This window comes from Diadema setosum, chromosome 8, assembly GCF_964275005.1.
Source record: "Diadema setosum chromosome 8, eeDiaSeto1, whole genome shotgun sequence".
Lineage (NCBI taxonomy): Eukaryota > Metazoa > Echinodermata > Echinoidea > Diadematoida > Diadematidae > Diadema > Diadema setosum.
Genome location: NC_092692.1, coordinates 29,180,500 through 29,206,395, shown reverse-complemented (window position 1 = coordinate 29,206,395; position 25,896 = coordinate 29,180,500). Strand labels below are relative to the sequence as shown.

The 25,896-nt window shown below is 38.2% G+C and overlaps 1 protein-coding gene across 1 annotated transcript in view; it reads left to right on the top strand.

Annotated features, from left to right (window-relative positions):
* The first annotated feature begins 200 nt into the window (after window positions 1-200).
* Window positions 201-25,896, top strand: part of LOC140231905 (uncharacterized) — a 49,603-nt gene continuing 23,907 nt past the window's right edge. The window contains exons 1-4 of the mRNA XM_072312057.1: window positions 201-334; window positions 8,809-8,842; window positions 11,342-11,602; window positions 14,513-14,713. Of these exons, the coding sequence (XP_072168158.1) occupies window positions 245-334; window positions 8,809-8,842; window positions 11,342-11,602; window positions 14,513-14,713 (586 nt within the window). The 5' untranslated portion in view covers window positions 201-244. The remainder of the gene's footprint in view (window positions 335-8,808; window positions 8,843-11,341; window positions 11,603-14,512; window positions 14,714-25,896) is intronic.

Sequence of the window (25,896 nt, the reverse complement as noted above, 5' to 3'; positions counted from 1 at the left end):
AATGGCATTTGTTTTTTGAATTTCGTATCTTGTGATTTGCAGGTGTGATCTACAATGAGTCATCGCAGCAAGCATTGTTGTCCGTCTGCAACATGTAACTAAACCCTGAGATACTGCGTGGATGAATATTCAGTAAATGACTAAAGGAGAATAGTACGGGGAGACGCACAAAGACGAATCTGCCTTTAATGGTGGCACAGATTTTATTGCAGCCTAAGGAGTGGATAACCACCTGCCATCACCAATGCCTGTTGTCATGACGACCCCACCCAGCCGGAATCAGCGGATCCTGGATGGCTTTCTACACCATGTGAACGAATCAAGGTCGGCCCTGGTATGATATGAACTTTCTTTGATTTACTACGTATGTTTATAAAATTATTACTTCGCAATACTTTATGTGAATTGTGCTTTTCAAATTCTGACTCAGCAGCGCAGAGCACACAAAACATCTCATGGCTTCACTTTTCAGTAGGACAGAGAAAAGTATACTTTGGATTCAACTTGGCTGATTTTGGGTTGGAATGTTTTTCACAGAGTTATAATTTCTATGCCTCCGCCACAAAGTGGTGCCGGAGGCATTATGTTTTCAGGTTGCCCGTCCGTCCGTACGTCCGCTTTCATTTACGCGATAACTTGAGTAATATTTACTGGAATTTTACCAAACTTGGTCCAAGTATGAAGTATGATGGGGCAATTAGTTGATTAGATTTTGGGTGAAATCGGCTTAAGGTCAAAGGTCAAGGTCAAATCATGAAATTGTATCCGTTTACGTGATAACTCAAGACTGGATAGAGCAAATTTCACCAAACTTTGTTGGACGATGATGTATAATGGGACAATTACTTGATTAGTTTTTCAGTGAAATCGGACAGAGGTCAAAGGTCAAAGATCAAGGTCAAATCCTAAAATTTATCTGTTTACGTGATAACTCAAAACAATGCCCCCCCCCCAAAAAAAAAAAAAAAAAAAAAAAATCCATTTTGTACTGTCATTACACTCTTTCTTCATACCTTGGAAATTAGTCAATGCATAAACTTATAAAAAGGTCTGTCAGAATTCAAGTAAAAATTCTCAATTCCCCATATATGTGTACCTGCACTCTTAAAAAATTAAAGCAAACCCAGTTCACTTCAAGACATTTCTGACAAACCTGTCATTTCAATTTTTTTGCTAGTTATGTGAAACTGTCATGGATCACACATTGTGAAGACATTGTACTATACGCCTATTGGGAGAATCATGCATTATGGCGGAGGCATCAGTCGCCATAGCGACATTTCTAGTTTATTCTGTCTGAATCAAAAATTTGGTAGAGTGACACTAAGCATAGGTTGTCATTTTTTTTTTCACATTTTGTTAACTCCTTCTTTTTTTTTAATCTCTCAAGTTGGTTATCTTGGTTGTTTTATCCACCCACAATGTGTGCGAAAATGTGTGTAAAATGTCTTTAGAAACTGATTAGAGTAATACCAGTGGCTGCGATAAAACATAATCATGGATAGAATTTCGTGAATGAGTGTACAAAGTCTGAAGTTTATCTTGTAAATTTCTTCACAAGCAGTTGGTGTGAAGTCTTTAACATCCTTTGTATTTGAAACACAATAAAGGATGATTTTATGCCCTTGAAGAGACTCGTTATTGCCCCTTTTGTTAAAAAAACAGTTTCCTACATTTTAGAATTGCTTCTTTTTCCATCATCTGATCAGTTAGGAACATCCAATCCTCTTGATCCAATCTTAATGAGCAACATACAAACCAGAAAATCCTCTGTTTCAAAGTGGAACCTTTATTCACAACCCTTACCTGGCAACTTTATTCATTACTCATAATACATTATATAGAGAGGTGCTGTGATGCAGGGTCATGATATACAATGTACAAGATTGATCAGACTTCAAACAAATTACAGTCAACCTTGCCCAAGTCGAATCTATTTGGACTGAAGAGATAGCTTCGACTTAGAGAAAATTTGACTTTAATGAGGGATCAAAATCAATAGAATGTAAATAGAGAGGGACTTGAAAAGACCTTCCACTTAGGCGATTATTGACCTTTATTTGTGAGGTCGACTTAAGCAAGGTTGACAGTATAACTGATGTTCACACACTTGTAGAAACCCCATAGGACATGTATGTTCTTTGCTGTGTTGTACTTTTTTTGTTTTGTTTTTACACTGATTGATAGATGGTCAATCAAATTATCATGGTTTACCTTTTGAAATACACAATGTACATCAAAACAATCCTTAAACGGGTCTTGTCAAATTAATTTGGTCCATACTATATTTGGGCTTTATCCTCTTTTGATGTGACACGCATACATGTGGTTGATTTCAAGTAGAAGGAAAGCTCTGCTTGAAACAAAATGCTGGTTTCACTACGCAGAAGCATGGCATGTTTTTATGCTTATGCTGGCACTTGAGCTCTTGAACCAATAAGGAGACACTCTGTTAATTTATAACAAGTACTCTTGGCCTCCTATCCAAGCATTGACAAATTACAGTCTTATCCAATTGAAATTGTATGAATTTAAAACAGATTTTGTTGCATAGTGCTACTACTATAGGCAATAATAAATTATGAAAAAAAAAAAAAAAAAAAAAACACAACCAGAGTCTGAGTGTTACCATGCTCAAGCATCTTAGATGCAAAATGATTACAAAGTAGGCTAAAAGTACCTGACAAAATTGGTTTATGTGACAAATGTCAGTACATTCACATATATGTGAAACAGGTTATAATAGAATGGATAAGTTAGCATTGAGTAGATTTCCTGGCTTTACATATCACCATACATCTTATGATATAAGACATGTACATTGTGTGTACATGGGACTGCATGTTAGTTGTTATTAATCCTGACAGTTTTATCCGATTGAGATGAATAATTGCATTTTTTTTTTGAGGCTATAGGATACTTTTGGCGGTCTTTAAGTTGTGTTTTGTCCCCATCCATGTCTAAATTTCTGACACAATTTAAAGTTTTGAGAAAAAGAAGAGTAGACTTGTTATCAATTACTTTATGAGATACAGAGTCAAAGTCCAGCTGCCAGAGTGTACACTAAAGCTCGGGTAATATTATAACCCGTAATTGCTCTAGTCTTTTCTCTCTATTTCCTGGAAATGACATCTTTACTTGATTGCCAAGGGCTGCATTTATCAACTTTCCCATGTCTGAAATGAGTTTCAATACCCACTATCAAAACGTGTTTGTAGAGGCTATGCTTTCAGATCTTGCTTCTCAAGTCTTCTTTTTTCTTGACCTGTTGTGACAGCGCAGCTCTGCTGCTGCTGCCCTGGGTTCCCTGCCCATGGTGTACCCTAACCCTATACCCCGAAACATTGTAGTGGGAAGTAGACAGGAAGCCAAGATGCTGTGTGGTTGGCAACAGTTGCCTTCACTGTGTTTACATGGATACATTGTGTGTGGCTATGAAGCCAAGTCACACTTTTTGTCCCCTGTGCATAAGTCAGAGTTTGTACTTCCTGCAAAATACATACGATCATGTAGGTCCATGATACGATGTACGCTTGGCATCTGTGAGGTGCACTGGAGTCGCTACCAACTCATTGAGTATGATCTTTCAATAGTTTGTCCATCTCTCCCACACAGAGCGTTGGCTTATTGTATGAACATAATACAATATACTGTATTCTGATTCAGACTTCATTTTCCATTATTATGGTGCCATTAAAGTCCTCAAACCCTATCAAATAATGACAGGCAGATTTTTGTCTGGCAGCAACTAGTCAAATAAAAGGACAAGTTCACCTTCATAAACATAAGGATTGAGAGAATGCAGCAATACATGTATTAGTAGAACACATCAGTGAAAGTTTGAGGAAAATTGGACAATCGATGCAAAAGTTATGAATTTGTAAAATTTTTGTGTTGGAACCGCTGGATGAGGAGACTACTAAGGCTCGTGATGTCATATGAGTACAAGAGTATAAAGGAAATGTAAAGACAATTCAACATATTTTCACTTTTTTCGCGTAATAAAAGGGCACTTGACTTGCCTCTTTCTAAAGGCAACGGGAATAATATTACCCATAACATATGTCAGTAACGAGTCAAGGGAATGTGTACTTTTTTCAAAAGATGAAATTTTGCGGCAAAATTACTACTGTAGAACACGTCGGTGCAAGTTTGAGGAAAATCAGACAAGCTGTTCAAAAGTTATGAAATGTTGAAGTTTCAGTGCCTCCTTCGCTGGATGAGAAGACTACTACAGGTACAGCTTGTGATGTCACAAGGATAGAATTATATATAATAAAAATATTTTCTCACATAATAAAAGAGCACTTGACTTGCCTCTTTCATAAAGCAGTGAGAAACTATTACCCTCAACATCAGGAGCAAGTTAATAGAATACATGCTTTTTTTCTTTTTTTTTTAGATAAAGTTTTGTGGAATTATCTTTTTATTCCCTCAATATTGTTATACAAAAGTGGCATCATAAACTGTATACATGTAGTAGTCTGCTCATCCGGCAGTGACTGTGCAGAAACTTTAAAAAGTCATAACTTTTGAACAGATTGTGTGATTTTCCCCAAACTTTCACTGATGTATTTTGCTATTATTGCTGCATTCACTCAATCCACTATGTTTGTTAAGGTGAACTTGTCCTTTAATCTTCATTTGCTGTCCACCGGGGTGCATTTGAAAAACTGTGTGACCAACACAGACTACTTGAATGATCAATAGATCAGGGTGGTGTTTCATCAATTTAGTCAGCGCTGACAAGTTGTTAGTCTCTCACAATTTCAGTAAAATCCTTGGTTTTGATTGGCTGAGATGTTCTGGTCACTGACTGTTACCATGGTGATTGTCAGCGCCAACAACTTTCATGAAACGGTACCCAGGCCACAGCTGTATCCGCTGATCCTTCATGTGACAGTCAACTGCATGCAGCTTGTAGGAAAATGTGATTATGACCTGTTGGGCACGATCAAACATCACATAACGTTCTACCTACCTACATGTACTTAGTGAATGGGGAGGGCACTGTCAGAATAAAAGTTGCTTACTACTTAGAATTCTTGTACACTTTTAATCTAAAAAAGCTCCAAAACAACTCAATATTGTGGCAAATCATGTCAGCCACACAAGTTTCGTGGTGGATCCTCTCGATGTATTAGAAGCAAATTCCAAATGGTGGAAGATGAATTTTGAGCCCTTCTGAGAAAATGTTTTACATGCTTTTACCTCATAATATACAGTAGTTTGGCTTCAAAGACACGCGGTGAAAGGGCTGGTCCTTCCCTCAGTGTGAAACTATGAATGTTTCAGCAGAGGAGGCAAAACAGCACTCACTGCAAGTCCCCCCCCCCCCCCCCTTCCCAAAAGAGGTAAATGTCAACCCTTCTTTGACCCGGGCTGCCCTTCTGCTTCCTGTTGCATTATGGCTTGTTAAGAGGGAGACCCATCGTTCCCAGAAGGTGGGGGGGGGGGGGGGAACCTGTTCACAGACAAGTCACTCTGTCGCAAGTGTCTGTCGTGGCTGAGTTACCACGGATGACTTGCAAGAAAAGCTAGACTTTCAAAAGTTATTGTTTGTCAAAAGTAAAATAGTCTTTATCCAGAAGCGGGCCTAATATTTATTCCAAATTCCACTCAGATTATACAATGTATGTCAAGTTACATTTGTACATGTAGTACTATGAGATTGTGTTTGATTTTTTTTTATGTGTGTGTGTTTATAGATTTAAATTTTGACCATGAATGCCACACCATGAAAATTGCCTCTAAATAGGAGAAGCTCTTGTTTTCATCTTTTGGTCAAAGAAATGTAAAAATGGTCATTTGAAACAAAAACAACAAATGTGGCAAAGTGTCACACACAGCAACATGCCTGTACATATATCAAGTATATTAAAAGCATAAACTATGCAAGCTGTTAACAGAATTTCTATGGTTGCAGAAAAGAATCAGATTCCTATCCGAAACTTTTAATGGACAGCTGAAAGAAAAAACAAACAAACTTAATTGTAATGAATTCTCAGGGCGAACAAGACTAATCAAAGTGCTTTGAACTTCATTATCTGATATGTTTCACCTCCCTCACCATCCAACCTCCCCTCCAAAAAAAAAAAAGAAAAACGAAAAAAAAAGAAAAAAAAAAGAAAGAAAAAAAAATCAGCCACACACGGAAGAGCAACATCTGGAGTTTTAGGTGTCTTCTGAAATAGATTCGCATGACGTGATGTGGTATCAGGAACCCTTATGCACTCATTCCAGAGCTGTGTATGATACATTGATGTCTTCCTCACAACATTGACAGGGGTGAGAAACTGTGTAACATATCAATCAGTGGATATTTTCTACAGGGCAGGCAGGATTTCTTTTACTGGTAGCACACAGTATAATGAATTATTGCATTGGTAGGTACACCCCACAAGCACGTACAGAGCACATTGGGATGTGTGGTAGACTGTGGGCAGAATCAAAGAAATACATTTGAAGAGATACGTGTCATTCTTTCCTGTTTGATTGAAAACTAAGTGGGGGAGAGATTGATGCACTCATGTACTGCACATTTTATCTTGTGATGACGAGGAGTTTTATATATCAAACAGCTCTGAAATCAATTTTGGCCCACACATGGAAACTGTCGGAAGTGCTACTTACTATTAAATGTACAGATGCGCAGAAAACTGACACCTGAGAGGCCAAATACATTTGTAATACCACATATCTGTAATGAAATACTGGTGCATGACTAATAGATTAAATGGACCTACAAGGTATACAATGCATTGCGTGTTTTAACTTCCTCCCATGGTCATTTAAAGGGAAAGGTCACTCCATGTTCAAGTTGACTGTGGATCTTTCTCTTTCTCTCTCTCTCTCTATCTATCTCTCTCAATTTTTTATATATCGGGCCAACTGTAGTTGAGCCCTGTATATACAATATGGTACATAATGAAAAAGCACATTAGTACAGGTTTCACTTAGTAGGATAAGATATAGAGATCTATAGACAAATCTGTGGAATTGTAGATCAATATTTTGATTGTGACGAAGTATTGTCAGTCAAAATCAAATTTATGTGTACAATGTACATTTCTCAGTTGGATAGAGTCATTCTGTCATGGCCTGGAAAATCTCCTTCAACGTACTATTTGAATATGGGCATTGCATGCCATAAAATCAGTTCCTCAATAATGCAGCAGCCACAGCTGCCCTCCCACATTAAAAAAAAAAAAAGTTTTTATTGCGCAATTTCTCAACCCTGTCACCCATGCCATACAAATCGTTCTTATTGGCAATAAATGCAGTGGCTGTAGCTGCCCTCCCACATACATCTCATTGCAGTATTTTAAAGGTAGGGGATACCTTTTACAGACCTCCCAAAATGCAGCAAAACATTAAATATGAACCTCAGGGGACTTGTTTAGGCCACTGCTGAGAAATTTGGAAGTCAACAGTTATCTACAATTTGAATAATGCACAAAACTCAACTACTCAGTAGTTCTGTGTGTCAGCCACACTTAAGCCTTTTTGTTGCAGTCTTCTGTATTTTTTTTTATATCTATAAACACAAATCTAAAAGTATAAGAGCTGATGTAATAACATATAGAGTGTGTGGCAAGAATGTATATAGAAATGTTTGTAAGTTTTGATGAAGTTTCTTCACAAAATATACATGATGGACACACATGCAGTGCATGGGTCTGCAAAGGTAGCCTAGTAATGTACTGGAATTTACGGTGAGCCCCGAAAAAAATTCAATTCAAAATCTAATGGTCAATAAAAATGTACTAAATGTTACCTTCCACTTTCAATACTTTATGGGAGTTTCTAAAATGAGGCTCTTCAGCATACCACTGTATTTATACAACTCTTCATTTAAGGCATGCAAATGGGATTCCCTACCTTTAACCCTCCAACAAGTTATGTAGGTTATACCTTTTTTGCCTCCTTACTTGAAAAGAATTCTGTAAACGCAGACATTTTTGTGTATTTTGTGCTACTTTTAGCTGGCCCGGATTCCAGAACCTGTGAAAATATCTTCACAATTTTCTATGCACAATTTGAACGGGTTTAATCAGTGTCAGTGGTGCCTCCCCAGTATGGTACGAGTGTGTGTGTGCATGTGTCCTACTGTAGTTCTGTAGAAGCTGTTTAATATTTTCACGTACAGATATTTTCACGAATGAGGAGATCATGAACATTTCCGCAAGATGTTGTTTTTGCGATTTGACACCGAGGGTATTGTAATCTTATGCGCTTTTACCCTAGGAGATGGTGTCATTTTTGCGTGTTGTTAAATTTGTGAAAATGAGATCCTCAAGAAAATAATGGCTTATACAGTAATATATTCATTTAAGTATACATGTGTGTGCAGTACTCATAGTTTCTGTGCAGGCCATACATTCAAGCGGAATGGGCAGAACAATTTTGTTTTTCTGTGAATGGATGAACTTGGACAAGTATAAAGCAATTGCTCTGCATGAATTCAAGAACCTGTGAAATAGCCTGTAGATGTTTTTGAGCTGCTCAGCACAAAAAATTAATTGCGCTAAAATATTGGTGTTTCCAGTAGTTATGGAAATTTGGTGAATGAAACTTAGCTTTGTGGTTAAGATTGTATATAATCATGGGTTGCATGGTTCAAGTGAAAGGAAAACTTGCGATGCTACTACATTGTATGACATCATCTCGTCATCAAATTTGCATATCATATCATGTGCTGTCCTGTGCAAATTGTTGAAATGTTAATGCTTTTTTATGGTTTTAACACATTGCTTTTTTCTTTTGTGAATACATATATATTTTATTTCTGTTCTTTTGTGTCCACAGAGATGGGTGGTGCTTGAGATGAATCATGAAACAGGTATTGTAATTGTTATTTCTTACTTACAATATGTGCCAGCAGTACAATGTATTTCCTTTTATGATGTATCACAATGTTACACTTTTGGTATGATTGATGATGATGATCCACAGCATTTGTGTAGCACCATTTATGGAGATCTGTTATTGGAAATATTCAAAGGCGCAGACTCCTCCTCCAAGAGAGTTAGCACTTGAATGCCTGTTGAAAAATGTGAGTTTTGAGTGCGGCTTTGAAGTGATCCAGTTTGTCAATTTCACATGAAATGATGAGAGAGAGTTCCATAGGCGAGGAGCGATAGAGGAAAATGCCATGATTCTCCGGGATTGTGCAACGGGTATCTGGAGAGTAAGGCCAGATGAATGTGAAACACCAGTGATAGAACTTTTTAAAAACACTATCATAAGGAAATAGTGTAATGCATGCATTTATATGATCTAAAAGATATTGCATAGATACTAAATGCTGGACTGTATATATATATGTTCTAAAAAGCTTTACTGGTGCTCAGTTTTGGTTGACAAGTGTCATTTCCGTGGTCAGTGGTCAAACAACATTTTTGTACATTGTACTTAAATTGTAGTTTGCTTCATACATTTACTTGAATTCAGATGTTTTTATGCTTGAATAATCAATGGGATTTGCAAATTTTCCCCCTTGCTTTCGTTAGTTGGATTTAGAAAACAAAAAGAAATTTCTGAGGACTTTTACTGTATTCATGACATAGATTAGCGTTAAAATGACCGAACTCAGGTTGATACAAAAGTCTTCAATGCATGAAAATGTTCAGGCTAGCCATCTGCATCTTTATATTTATTGAGTTTTTATTATTTATTTTTTTTTTTTTATTTAGGACAATCAGTTTTATATTCATTGCAAATTATCAGAGCTGATGATTATAGCTTCCAAGCCATTGTGGTCAAAAATTTGATTTGGAAATTGTGCACTGTGCGATAAAGAATATTCCCTTTCAAACAAAACTGCTGGCAGAGGAGATTGTCATGTATACAGGTAGAAAAATACTATTTGATGGGAACATATAAGTGTTTAATATTATGTAAAGTATTTTTAACAGTGAACCAAATCAAAAATTCTAACCCTCACTAGAGAACACGGTTTCTGGTATCGAACAGCTACTTTGTTTACTTGGAAAGGATCTTGTGACATGGAGTTTATACATGTACAATAACTGTGCACTTCCTGGAATCAGATTTCGTATAGCATTTGGTACGATGAAGTAAACTGGACATCCACCGCAAAATAGTGCCGTGTGTGTGTTCCACCTTCCTGTCGGTATGATAAAATGAGGTGAACGTACTTTGTGCTTGGCAAAATTTTACTCAAGCGACTGCAGGGCTATGAAATAAGGAGAGAGACCACTGCCTTTTTAACACTGTATACATGGATTGGGTTCTTAAAGGGAACGCAAACCCAAAGAGCAATGTGGATTGAGTAAAAGCATCAAAATTAGTAGAACACATCAGTGAAAGTTTGAGGAAAATCAGACGATCGATGCAAAAGTTATGAATTTTCAAAATTTTGGTGTTGGAACCGCTGGATGAGGAGACTACTAGAGGCTATGACGTATGAGTGGACAACAATATAAAGAAAATATAAAAGGAATTCCACAAAAATTTACTTTTCTAGCAAAATGAAAGAGTACTTGACAAACAGCTTCCAGAAAGCAGGGAGAATAATTGCTACCCCTATCATATATCAGTATCAAGTTGATGGAATGTGTAATTTTCATGAAAAATTAATTTTTATTAAATTCCCTTTATATTGTAGTCCACTTATACGTCATAACCTCTAGTAGTCTCCTTACCCAGCAGTTCCAACACCAAAACTTTAAAAATTCGTAACTTTTGCATTGATTGCCCGATTTTCCTCAAACTTTCACTGATGTGTTTTACTAATGTTACTGCTTTCACTCAACCCAAATTGCTCTTTGGGTTTATGTTCCCTTTAAGAAGAACCCAGCCCATGTACACAGCGTTGTTGTATGTAAAATGTGATGTGCTTCACAGAATTCCAGCTCTTCTAACTTATTTTTTTGATACACACACACACACACACACACATTCCTATTGTATTTGATTACACATTCCCATGTTGTTGTTGTGTTTTAAAGAAAGAAGAGAGAAGAAAAAAAAATGCGGCCCTTTAAAACAAATAAAATGCCCAGACAATACTGACATAAATCAAACATAATATATCTTTAATAAAGACATCAAACATGAATATATTATTAGATATACCATACAAAGTCTCTATGAGGGAGCTCATAAAGCATAAAGCATTCCCATATTACTACACATGTATACTTTACGTACTCCAATATGAACATGTAGCACATTAAATACAGATCTGATACCATATCCTGCATTTCCATGGTCAAGCATCATGGTAGATAAACTGTTTTCCTAACTGGAAGAATCACTGTGAACACTGTTCAAAAATGAGTCAATCTAGATGCATTCTGTGGCTTCCAATGCGTAGGTCACATGTACCTGAGCATATACCGCAAGACGCACGGCGAGCAGACGGAGTCGGAGCTCAAGAAGCGCTACGAGCTGACGGCGGCAAACTTCATCGGCACGGAGCGGGGCACCATCAAGGAAGGCGGGCGCAACAACGTCCTCTACTGGGCCATCATCCTCAAGGGAGAGACCCTCTTGTTCAAGGACAAGGAAGCCACGCACAAGTCCACGTCCACGTTTGAGAAATGGAACGACACAATAAAGCAGCTGTGGAAACACCGTGAGTTTGCACAATGCAGATGACATCGAGTCAGTTATCTGCCGCTTCTCTCGTTCTTTCTCTCCTTCTCTCTTCCTTCTGTCAGTCTATAGAAAGACAGGTAGATATCTGTGTTAGTTATATCAGTCTTTTTTTCTGTCTTTCAATCTGTAGAAAGATAGGTACAGGTAGATTGATATCTACGTGGAAGTCATTTTCAGTCAAGATCTTCTCTTTCCTTTTCTTTTTCTCTCACAATTTATGGGTAGATAGTAGGTACTGTAAAGCCAGTAACATTTGCATGCATGAAACTTTAGCAAATTTTGCGAGGAGCCAAGATTTGCGAAAGTAAAATGCACATGAAAGTTTTTGTTTTATAATACGCAATGCATTAAATGCCAGTGCAATGCTGTACATCGTACAAATAAATTGACTTGTACCGCTGGCTGTAAAGCGCGCGATCAGATATAGCTACAACAGCACTTTCACATTTAATGCAGATGTGTTCAACATGCATCAAAACAAATACTGAGTAGTGCACATTGAGTTTTGTTGGGTGTTTATCAGCCAGCAGTGTGTGTTCAACAAATCTCTGTAGTACTAGTGCATGTAGAATGCTCATCATTTTTTCATGGATGGCAATTCACAAAAGTTTTGTGCTGTGAAAAAGGCCATCGGGCCAAATTTGCGGAAGTTTCATGGCATGAATGTAGTCGTGGTTGTACCGTAGATAGATATCTAGTTAATTCATTCTCTTCATGCTATTTCTTTCTTTCCCATATTCAATCTACGGGCAGGTAGATAGATAGATAGATTGATTGATTGATTGATCAATGGATTGATAGATAGATCAAGATTGCTTGATGAAGATGCAAGAAGATGCAATTATGTGGAAGTTTTCAAGAGTGATTTTTTTTTAATATTTTTTTTTATGACCGATCATTCATAATCCCACATGAAACAGTGGAGAGTTCTTCATTATCTAGCAAAGGCAGATATCACCTTCCAAAAAAACACAGCCACCACGTAGCAGTATACAGGGGGAAAAAGGGCGAATGAAGGGCTGTCTTGAGATTTGACACCTCCTGTTTAGCCAATCGAAAATATTGTGTCATGTCTCTCCTGGATTTGAGCATGTTATAAGATATGGTCAACAGTTCCTGCTGTCAAAGTCTTTGACAGAAAAAAAAGAAGAAGAAATGTATATCGAGTTCAAGAACAAGTGTGGAGGTAATACGCAGAAGCAAGCATGTGTATCTGTTCTAAGAAATTTGTGGTCTTTTATTATCAAAGTGTATTGCGTGATATGTGCTCAGTCTGTCGGGATAACCACAAACAATTCAGAAAAATGTAATGAGCCTCTCATTTGTGATTCAGCACTGCAGCAAAAGCCTATAGATCTGTTTACAGCCAGAAACCATGGTCTAGATTGTGTGTTTGTGTGTGTTTGTGTGTGTGTGTGGTTGCTTTGTTTTTTTTGAGCTCAATAAGCTCAAGAGTTTTCAACCTTTCCGGAAAACCCCATCCCATTCTTACAAAAGTATTTGAAACTACTTATCCGATTCTTTGCTGCTACAGATGTGGAGAGAGAGAGAGAGAGAGAGAGAGAGAGAGAGAAAAAAAAAAGAAGGAGAATTGTCCTTCAGGGCATGCTGTGAGTGTGAAAAGAAGTGGGGTAGTCTACGTCATATTTGGTGGGCAGAGCAATGATCAAAGAATTGAATCAGGGTCTATTTTGCCACTGCCACCTTCCAGGGGGTATTCTTGGTATCAATAAACAGCCACAAAATGCATTGATTGTGTCATAAATACTTGCATTTTGTGCTCTGACTCCACAATTTTAATTGTGACCAAAAAGGAGAAAAAAAAAAATCAATCAAAGGGATTCTTCAGCGTCCTTCATGGAGGTCATAATTCTATGACCTAGTTTCCTCACAAGTATTTTGACCTCTCTTCTGGAGTTGCATATGGCTGGTCCCCAACTTTTCTCCCATGTGACCTTCATTTAATATTACTTCAGCATTACGTTACTACTTTACAATTCTGTGTGTGATTTCATGTGATTCGACTGTGTATCCATCTCTTTGGAGTAAAACAAACTTTATCTCTTGATGGTCATTTTCTAAAGCTAATGCAATGTTAAAGACATATTGTGTAACAGTAACTTGTCGCATACTAATGCTGTTTGCATTTATAAAAGATGAAATGAGAAGGGGAAAAAATAATTAGCTTGTTCTCAAATAGTTTGATCCATGTTACAAATATAGTGTATTGTTATTATTATTATTATTATTATTATTACAAATATAGTGTATTATTATTATTATTATTATTATTATTATTATTATTGTTATTATTATTATTATTATTATTATTATTATTATTATTATTATTATTATCATCATCATCATCATCATCATCATCATCATCATCGTCATCATTATTATTATTAAGCATGGACTTAAGCATGGACTTTTTTAGTTAACACCATGTTAACTACAAAATTTTCCATTTGGTCAATTTTTTTCTTCAAACCTTAAAAAGTACTACTGCCCATATGAATGGATAAGTTTCTATATCAAGGAGATGAAATGAAGCTCATATGCTTCAAGTTCAAATCATTTAGAGATCTCTGCTGTGGTGGGATGCTCTGGACTCTTAAAGCAGGTGCTCATGGGTTCAAATCCCTATTTGGTACCCACATACGGTGACAAAATTTCTCATCTTCTGGCTGTCTTTACCTGGGGGTATAAGTGCCCATCTGGACTGCTGGGGTTGATAGCAGTGACAGGATGATGTTAACACTGAAGAAAGCTACCCTGGAAAACGAGACTATATAATTGTTGTCATTAATTATAATTGTCATTCTTGTTGTCATCATCAGTATTAGTCATCATCATTTATCAATTTTCACAAATTCCACCCGTGCAGAGAGCTGGGAGGTGTCCCCGGTGGAAGGCGATGCCATCCACAAGCACCCGAAGCTGATCCTCCACCTGAACTCGGCCAGCCTCTCACTGGCCCTCCTCAGTCCCCCCAGACACTTCCTCCGCTGGCCCCTGGCTAACCTGCTGGACTGCCGCTGCTCCGATCACCTCTTTGCCTTCGACATCGGCGGCAAGGATAGACCAGGTAATTGACTCTCTGTCTCTCTGTCTATGTCTCTGACTACTTTTTTCTTTTGTTACGATACGTGGTGCATACGTACACTGTATTTACTCCTGATAGGACTATACCCCTTTCACTAACACATGCATTTTTGGCCAACTCCTGGCCCGAGCTAAATTAGCCCGCTTTGAGCAGTAAAAATTACGTTCAGTAACTATAGCAGAGCCGCGCCACTTTTACGATGACCTATTCACGAACTCGGCCAAGTAAGGGACAACTACCATGGTAACTAAATGCGTGCTCCGACGGAGGCACGGCCAGGGTAATTGTGACCTTTGACCGTGCAAGAAATTTTGGCCCTAGCCTGGTATCGTTCATAAACTTTTTGATCAGCGCCAGGCCCAAGCCTGGCCCGCTCCTGGTGCTAGCTTACAGCAGGACCAAAATAGCCCAAGCCTGATGCGGGCCACTTTAGCCCGACCCATTCATAAACTCAAAATTTTAAGACTTTCAATAGCTCAGGTCTGGCCTGAGCCAAGAGAGTGTTATACTGATAGGGGTACTAGTTAATTCTTTGGATGCCTCGTTCTCACACCTGACTCAGGAGACAGTTTGCCAACTTTTCAAATTTTGCTCAAACAGCAAACACGCAGCTGCGCACAAAACGATTGGTAAATCGCAGTATGCCACAATACATTGAAAGCATCATAGCCATAGCGTTGTCATGAAATTTACGTCACAGCAAAGCTTGCCACCTTCTCTACAACTATGCTGTACTGCAATTCAGGCGTAAATGTTTCTATAGAAAGTTATGTGGCTTTATATAAGGAATGTTTTCCAAGAGCGCTCATGTGTCCTGATCTGTGAATAATGTGCCATATAGAGGGTTACACTGTGGCACATGAAGCGTTAATTATACACTAGAAACTATTCAGTGCATACCTTAATACAGCAAAGGTGTTTGTTTCTAACAACCAGGATGTTTGCCAAGAGGCTGGACATGGCAGCACATCATGCATGAATACAGGTTGGGCACACACACTAAAAAATTCATTTTGTTTTCAAACAGCATGACAAATGCTGTATTTGTTCAATTATTGTTATTACCTCCGGCAAGGAGGTTATGTTTTTGCCGGCATTTGTTTGTTTCTATGTCTGTCTGTCTGTCTGTTTGTAAACTAACTCAAAAAGTTGTGAACATATTTGGATGAAACTTGCAGGAAAAGTTGATAATGGCACAAGGAATGGGTGACTGAATTTTGGTAGTGATCCAGGTGACCCTCTGGATCCAGGATACTTTTTAAAAATGTTTTCTGCAGCTTGTGTTTTCAAGCAAGCTTATGCATTATGCCGCTTTGAAAATGAGTGAAGTGCCTAACCAACTGAGAAAAAAAGGTAATTTGTACCAATGCGTACATGAACTGGCGCAAAGGGATGGTATAGTATTGGTGGAGATGAAGATTGGGCTATTAACTTTTTGTGAGATACCAAGAAACCACTTATGAAATAATACAGAGCATATCCTTCTAGAGGAATTCAAAGTTTATTAGATGAAAATTGGTTTTGGAATGGCTGAAACATCCAAAAACAAAGTGAAACAAAGTGATCCTAATAAAAGGTGGATTCCTTCTTTTATAAAAATTGCTCTGTTTTGGATATCTCAGTCATTTCAAAACCAGTTTTCATCAAATGTTTAGTCCCTCTTGGAATTACATGCTCTTTCATATTTCATAAGAAGTTTCTTACTATCTCACCAAAAATGTTAGAAACCTGAAGTTAGGTCTCAACCAACACTACATGATCCCTTTAAATTGCAGTTCAGTACTTGAAAGCTAGATTGCATGCATTACTTGTTGTTCTGTCTGGCACTAGGCTCGATCAGCCATACTTTCTGATTGCCTGGCAAGACCTTGGTTAGATAGCCATTACATGTGCACATATGTATGCATCTGTTTTGAATATGTCAGTAAACTGATCCGTTTTGCATAACCCAGGTTTGACATGCCGCTTTGCCATTAGGGTTGCAAACTATGATGCTCTGTGTGTCCGACAGAACTGCCACTTCCATGAGCAGTAAATATTCTGTCCTTGTGCTAGTCAATGGTATCCCATACGGTGTACACTGTTTAGTTGTAGTGTAACATTCAAAGCTATAGGGTTTGGCCGTGTGCCACACTCCCGTGTTTTGTATGTACACACACGTTTGTAGTACCGGTAGCAAGTTTCATATCATTGTTTGACGAACTCCTGGTTTCCAAGTAAAATCATGCATGTTCAATTACCCTGTCATGATATTCTTAACCCCCTTTGGACTGGTCTCACGACAAGACTGCCCATGCAAATTGCAATAGTGGTTGGAAATATTGAGGCAACATGCATTCGTCTTAATCATTTTTCCAGCTCCTTTTTGATTCCTCTTCAAGGTTCAAAATCGTAATTGATTGATAAAGTGATTAATTAGCCAGAGATTACGCGTTATTAAGGCTTGCAGTAGCAGCTAAGGCCAGTTTTAGCCACACCATTTTCTCTAAAAGTTTGATTGCAGTTGCTAAACTCTTGATCTACCCCCCCCCCCACACACACACACAATGTTGAATCGTAAAGCTGTTCATGAAGGCAATACACACACACACAAACATCATGGATGGAAATGGGCATTATGCATGCTTTGACTCTTAGGCCCGAATTCACGAAGGTGGTACAAATGAAACCATGGTCTAAACCACGGACAAAAACCATGGAGCGCCAAGTGTCGCATGGAAAATTTCGTTACAAAATCAGTCATTTCGTCGGTGAAATGATTATTTTTTAACGAAATGACAACATTTTTTAACTAAATGAACATTTCGTCCACGAAATGATAATTTCATTATCGAAACGGTCATTTTGTCGACGAAAATGACCAATCTTGTAACGAAATATTCCGTGCAACACTTGGCGCTCCATGGTTTTTGTCCATGGTTTAAACCACGGTTTAATTTGTACCACCTTCGTGAATTCGGGCCTTAGGGATTGTGTAAGGAGGTGTGGAGCAGATGGGTATGCTATTTTGTCTCTGTGAACAGCAGACGGAAGACCTTGATTATGATTCAGTATGGATAGTATGTGCTGTGGCCGTCATACGATACCTCAATGCAGGCTCTTTCCCTGCATGTCGATGGAAATATTACCTGAAGAGGTTGTGAAATTGTCAACAATTCAAGCTGGAGTCTTCAAGTTCCAAGAAGCGTTGAGTAACTGAAGCACCATCCAGAATCAACTCCTAGCAAAGAAAATTTCAGATTTTTGCTCGAGCTTTGTTCTTGTATTTATGGCTCTAGGTCAAGAGCTGCTATCATCAAAAATATTGTAAATTTATGATACATTTTGTTTGGCAGAATGATTGCTTTCTCTTGGAATCAATTCCTGAAATCAGGAAAAATTGCAGATGTCACTGTAAGGCACGTGAAAAATCACCAGATGCAACCAAAAATCCCCAATGCAAAGAGATTGCTGAATGTCACTGACGTTCTGTGTTTATTCAGGGAGGATTTCCCACCTCCCTGCTTTATTGTACAGTGTATCTGCTCCCTATCCATTCAGTTCAGTTCAGTTAAATGACATTGTATTTCCAACATAACAATATGAATACAGTAAGTTTGAATAACAATGCAATCATATTCTGTACCTGTTGGGGGCACATCCCTGGAAGTAAAACAACTTGGGGGCGAGTTTGAAATTAATATAATATGCAGTTAACATATAAAATCCTGATAGATGGAGAGTATATACAAAACAGAGATCCATGTATTTGGTGTTCAACCAGCCTTTTCATTTTTTCCACCTCCCAATGAGAGTGCCATTCAAGCTGCTAAGACACCCATGGCAAACAAACGCCCCACAGTCCTGAATTGCGCACGATGCCGCAGAGTGGCTCTTGTGTCTAAATGTCACGCCAAAACATATGGATGTCACCAAAAGAGAGGGGGTAGACTTCCACCCACGGCTCTGTGATCAGAATAAGAGCATTTTGCCCGTTTGGCCGTCACACTCTCTCCTTCCGGGGGAAAAAAAAAAAATCCAACTGCCACTCGTGACTGACTGTGGAAATTAGAAATTTCATTTTCTTGATCAGACATGCCCTTTGGACTACCTGTCTGGACTTCAACCCAACAGTAAATATTTCATATTATTGTCAATGGGATGACAAATGCTTGTGTCTAAAATTTTGGTGAAAATCATTTATCATTACATAATCAGTCAAGTGGTGTCCTGTCCAAATCCTAGCTGTCTTAACCCCCAAAAATGAAGCCACCATGGCATGTCAAAGGAAAGACAATCCCATTTGTTCTGATGCTTTGGCTGCTATGTTGTTTTGCTCTCCTGAACATTTGACATATATATACAATATGTATATTTGATATACAAGGCTTTGTCACCCCAACATCGATATAGGACAATCAAAAGGGTCTTATTTCGTGAAACAAGATAGTGCCTGCCACTTTACAAGCTCATGAGCACTCAATCAGGCAGCTGTCAAAACTACTCTAGGGTCTCTGTACTGGTTTTTCTGTTGCTATCAGTTTCAATCCCTCATGACCCAGAAGCCACATTTGTGTGTTTTGGTGCTGTGTCTCTTTAAAATACTGTATACGCTGAATATTTCCTGAGTTTTTTATTTTCGCGAATTTCGGGAGTCAGGTGCTGTTCGCGAAATTAAACACACACGAAAATATTGACTCTGATCCCGATGTGGATGTGATGTACGTGTACATTTCTCCTTGCAGTACAGGACTCCACGATCACGAATTTAACCACTCGCGAAATCGTCGGGAATTCCCTCCCTATTCACGAAAATATAGACTCACGAAATATATGGCGTATACAGTATATATTATATATATCTTTTTACTTTTCACTTAGCCAGTGATTCATAGGTGTGAATTCAAAAAAAAAAAAAAAAAAAATCTCTTCCAGTCGAGTTGTTTGGGGTTCTTATAATTTATGGTATCATTTGCTTCGATTGCCGAATGTTCAAAAGGCTTTTTGTTCTTAAATTTGTAACTGATCCTTATATTCATGACACTTTTGAAAAATATAGAAGTTCATGTGCCTCTCGCAAATTTGCATACTATAAAACCTGAAACATTCGTGGCATGAAACTGTGTATGTGTGTGTGTGTGTGTGCTATGCACAACCCATGATGCAGTTCCTTTGCATATGACCAGATGAAAACCTGTGGCATGTGAACGAAAGTGAATGGGAACATTCTTATTTTAGCCTGGCCATCAAGTGATATGAAGATTTTCACTATGCCTCTGATTTTTCTGAGCATGTCCCACTTTATTTGATCACTCCCGCGTGGCGTTCATGTGACAGACTTGTCGTAATTCCCTGTCAACATTTTTTTTTTTTAATTTCACAAGGGTGTCTCGAGGAAATTGTCTCATATCAGCTTACGCCATTTGAAAAGCATCGGTGCTTCTGGCAGGAAGCCATCATCATGTTTTGGATGGTGCAATTTTTCTGCAACGTGCAAGCGTATCGACCTGATAGGCCCAAATCCAGCTTCTGTGTGGCGAGCCCAGCATTTTCATACCAGATTTTATTCCCCAAGAGTTGTACTCTGCAATGAGCTTCAGAAATCTGTTTAAAACAAAGTTATTGCATGGTGTAGTTTTCTTTGCGTATGGAGGGGATGTACTGTTATCCCACCCTGAGTACATGTCAATAGGCCCGTTCACACACAAGGCAAAAAGTGCGATTTAAAAATCGATTTTCTTATCGCGATCGAAATTTCGAAATTTTTTCCAGTGTGGACAGAAAAATTTCACTAATTACCGCGATCCTTATCGCGATCCAACTCGCACTATTAGTGCGATTTTTCAGAATAATCGCGATTATTTGGCCAAGCGTCGTGTGTGTGAGCGCGATCGAGATTCGGAAATCGGTATTTTTAATCCCATCGTTCGTAGCGCGTGCGAAACTCTATTGGGACTGCGGCGGGGTCAGTCTTCGGTCATGCAAGATTCGCGCATGCGCAGTTTGGCCACTGATCGTTCTTTCCTTGCTGCGAAGTGCGATTTTTCCCTGTTTATGAACGGTCGAAAAAAAAATTTGGATCGCGATTGAAATTTCGATTTTCGTTGTTTGTGAACGGGCCTAATGACTTGCAGCCATAAAATAGATATAACTGTAGATGTGTCTGCAGTGGACATCCAGTAGACCCTGAAAGATAATTGTATTCTGTTTTCTGAGTGTGGGATTTATCTGTCAGCCTTGAAGCGTGTACATGTGCAATAAAAGTGACAATTAAAAGCAGGGTTCACATCTAGATCCCTTTACCTAAAGGTTTTCAAAACTTGAAGTTTTGTAAACTACGATAGTCCCCTAGGGAACTAAACTTCAATTTAGTGTAGATGTAGACGCACATAGTTTTGAAAACTAAGACACTAAGACACCACGAGAACACCATAAGATTTCTTAGGGTTTTGTTGTAGTTTCATCATGGTTTTGGGAATGTCCCCCACAGAGCGCTAAAACTACAACAAATGTGAACGGAGTTTTGTTAACCACGACGCTCTTGTAGTTTTGAGTGACCTTCTACGGGCAGAATTTTGTTTGCACTGTTCGCCAATGCGAGGCGTCCTTTATTTTCTATCGTAGTTAGCATTAACTTGAAGTTTTACTAACTGCATGTAGGTGTGAACGGCATCGAAGTTTTGTCATGGTTAAGGGAAGTAATTTTTACAATCGTAGTTTATTAGTATGACTTAAAGTTTTGGGATAGGTGTACACATGGCTAAAGTGCCATTTGAGGTCCAGTGATAAGCGCTCGCCTGTGCATGAGGGCGAGGCAGAGTGTTTAGCCCTGTGATTTACAAGTGAAAAAAAAAATCAACTTTGCAAGGAGTGAATGTAATGATATATATGGGTATGTTTTTAAGATTTCCAAGATTCACGAAAGTAAAATGCACTTAGAAGTTCTTGTCCACACAATGCATAGAATGCCGGTGGCAATTCATGAAAGTTTCATGTCACAAAAAGAGGGCCTTAAGCTCCAATTCGCGAAAGTTTCATGCTGTGAATGTTTCTGGATGAGTCTAAAGGTACAAAGCCTGTACATTCACATGATATGTTATCAGGGATTGATAACTGCCGCTGATAATAGGGGAATTTGCTTATCTTATACACATGGTACAGTACATGGTTTGTTCACACTTGGCCTATTGTCAATGTTCAGACTAAAATATTTTTATCAACAAGCACCTCCTGATGTGGAAGGTTACAGATTTTGGCCCATGGTCCATGGTGATCCTTTGAAAATCTGATAGTTTGTCCAAAGCGAATGGTGTTGGTACTTCAATGAGCACAACCAAGAATAATAATGATAATAATAATAATAATTGATATGATTTATATAGCACCAAATCCACTCTGCAGGGTGCTCTAGGCACAGAAGGAAGAGAAAGTGAAGGAGATAAAGGACATACAAATATCAAGTACATGTAATAAGTAGTCAAATTGAGGCTTTAAACAAGTGAGTTTTTAGACTGCTTTTAAAGGAGTCTGATGAAGAACAATTTCTTGTGGCTGAAGGTAAGTTATTCCATAAGGTGGGAGCAGCATGGCCAAAGGCACGTGTGCCCCATATTGTAGTGAATCTTGGAACATCCAGTCATGTACGTGCTTCTTCAATAATAACATGCACGACTACACTTTGCGTGTGTACATTCATGTAGCATGCTAGAATGCAAATATTGAGGTTTTTCTTTGAAGTATGTGAATCAGAGTTTCACATGGACCACTATAGCTACTATGCTGGAGGTAGGGGATGTCCCTTTTCATTGACGCCAAAAAGTACCCACGACCACACTGCCGAGTGAACGTCAAAATGTCTTAAACTTAGTGAACTACATGTATAAGAGCATTCCTGTGGATTCTTAATTCTGGTTTGATTATCACGTCATCATGATTATTACAGTACACACTCAGCTACCTTACATTGTCGCATTAAGTCAAGCCACGTCGTAAGTGTAAACCTCACTATGATAACTATTTGACTACGTGCACAGTTGTGGAAAGCAAGTATACTGGTGAACCACCTGTTGCTTTATCCAATTAAAGAACAAGTTCACCTTCATAATTATACATGTGTAATGAGTGAGTGCAGCAATATTGTTAGAACACATTAGTGAAAGTTTGGGGAAAATCGGACAATCCGTTCACAAGTTATGAATTTTTATAGTGTCTGCACAGTCATTGCTGGATGAGTAGACTACTACAGTGTATGATGTTACATGCGTACGTTAATATAAGGAAAATATAAAGAGAATTTCATATTTTTAGTTTTTGAAAAAAGTGCACATTTCCTTGACTTGTCACTGACGTATGTTTAGGGTAATATTATTCTCCCTGCCTTGTGAGAGAGGTGAGTCAAGCGTTCTTTTATCATATAAGAAAAGTAAGAATATGTTGAATTTTCATATATTTTTAGTTTTTGAAAAAAGTGCACATTTCCTCGACTTGTCACTGACGTATGTTTAGGGTAATGTTATTCCCCCTGCCTTGTGAGAGAGGAGAGTCAAGCGTTCTTTTATTGTACAAGAAAAGTAAGAATATGTTGAATTTTCTTTAAATGTTTTCTTTATATCGTTGTACACATGTGACATCACAAGCTGTAGTAGTCTTCTCATCCAGCAGTGACTGAGCAGAAACTTCAAAAATTCATAACTTTTGAATGGGTTCTCCAATTTTCCTCAAACTCTCACTGATGTTTTCTACTGATATTGATCGTATGCATTCACTCAATCTACATGTCTATGAAGGTGGACTTGTCCTTTAAGACATTCTTTGTCCTAGATATACTGTTAAATAACTCTTGTATATCTCTTGTGAGGTGCTGATGGTAAACACTGGTAGCGTGGGTGGGGCGAGTGTTATATGAAGAAGATAAGAATAAGCAGGAGTTCTGATAAGTAAAACAAGGCCTAACGCACTGTTGCAAGATCTTTAGAGGACAAGTTCACCTTCATAAACATAAGGACAATTGGACAATCGATGCAAAAGTTATGAATTTTTAAAATTTTTGTGTTGGAACCGCTGGATGAGGAGACTACTAAGGCTCGAGATGTCGGTATGAGTACAACAGTATAAAGAAAATGTAAAGAAAATTCAACATATTTTCACTTTTTTCGCATAATAAAAGAGCACTTGACTTGCCTCTTTATAAAGGCGATGGGAATAATATTACCCATATGTCAGGAACGAGTCAAGGGAATGTGTACTTTTTTTCAAAAGATGAAATTTTGTGAAATTCTCTTTATATTTTCCTATATTGTTGTACGCATGTGACATCATACACTGCAGTAGTCTTCTCATCCAGCGGTGACTGCACAAAAACTTCAAAAATTCATAACTTTTGAACGGATTGTCCGATTTTCCTCAAACTGTCAATGATGTGTTCTACTAATATTGCTACATTCTCTCAATCCTTATGTTAGTGAAGGTGAACTTGTCCTTTAATACGGGGGTACTGATGCAAGGAAGGGATTGATGTGGTGTCAAAGAAGTAGGCAAGAGTATTTGACTTGTTGCCACGGCTTCAGAGTCGTATGTGTGCAGAGAGATGTTGTATTTCTTTTCCACTGTTGGATTTGTATTGTGTAAATTCTTAGAATAATGTGGGGGTGGGGAGGGGAAGAGGGAGGCGATGGGATTAATTTTGGAAAGGTTAAGAGTGCAGAGCAAATATGGCAATTTCTTCTTCACTCAAGGCGAGCAAAACTAGCGAACATTTTGTGACCACCTGGCTCAAAACTAAAAAAGAGTAGGTTGATATTTGTTTTCTGCTTTTCCAGTCAATAATTTAAAAGAGCGAAGTCCAAGCTTTAAAATGATGGAACTTGCTAAGAGTGGACCATCTGTAACCCCATTCAAAAAGTGATTGAAATTAGTGAGAGAGAGAGTTAGGAGGTGCAATTTCGTAGAAAAAGCAGGATATAGTAGTTCAAGATGTAAAGATTAGGAGTACTCAGGCAAGCTGTGCAGAAGTAGCAATGAGAAAAAAAATGGTCTAGAAAAAACTGCCAATATCATGATTTGGGCTTTATTCTAATCCACCAAATTATGGCAGCAGGTAGAGAAAAGATAACACTCTCGGGTACCATAGACAAACTTTAAAGATTTGAGTTGATTTGAGTTGACCCAAATGACATATTTTGGTCCATTACAATTACAGAGAATCTTCATCTGCAACTTTTTGTGGGTTTTGACCCTGGTAGTTATATTTGGCCACTCCAGGGGGAGGCAATGTGAATGCTGTTTGTCTAACTCACTTTGGGTATTTCCCCCCTCAGTCCCAGCCACTGTTTGCAGAGCAGGCAGTAAAGGTGTCCCGCCCAGTATTCGGCGAGTCAGAACCAACAGTCATTGATGGGTCCCATTGTTACCTCTGGTTATTCTACCCCCCCCCCCCCCACACACACACATAACTTTTCAGTACTATCTATCTGTTTGGTTTTTTTTTTTTTATTACTACATGCTCTGTGGGAGAGGCACAATTTCGGGGAAATAAGTATTAAAGGGTGTGTACAGTTCTGGTCGAGGTGAGGATTTAGCTTTTAACGTTTTGCGAGATATTCAGAAACCACTCTATGAGATGTCAAAGAGCATGCAGTTCTAAGGGGTATCAAAAGTTTATTTGATGAAATTTGGTTTTGAAATGGCTGAGATATCCAAAAACAAGGTGAAACAAAGAGATCCTAATAAAGTTGTGGCATGTCGCCTTTTATTATTAGCACTTTTTGGGATATTTCAGCCATTTGAAAACCAATTTTCATCAAATAAACGTTGAATTCTTCTTAAAATTACATGCTCTTTCATATTTCATAAGAGGCTTTTCATTATCTCACTTAGGAATGTTCAAAACATGAATCCCTACCTCAACCAGTACTGTACAGTCCCTTTAAAGCCCAAACATAGTTCTTGTCGGCCTGCTGAACTGTCAATTTTCACTCCAGCTGTACACATATTCGTAAGAAATATGTGGAATAACGCTAAAATAACACAATTTCAGTGGGGTAACAACAAAAATGTGAAAGTCCACACTCTCAGAACTTACCCGCTTGTGGTTGCTACATAATTTTTCATTATCAATAATCAATAATTGACAAATCTGGCCACTAAGTCTTCTGCGTTGGAATGAATCTCAAACACCATGTTGGAAA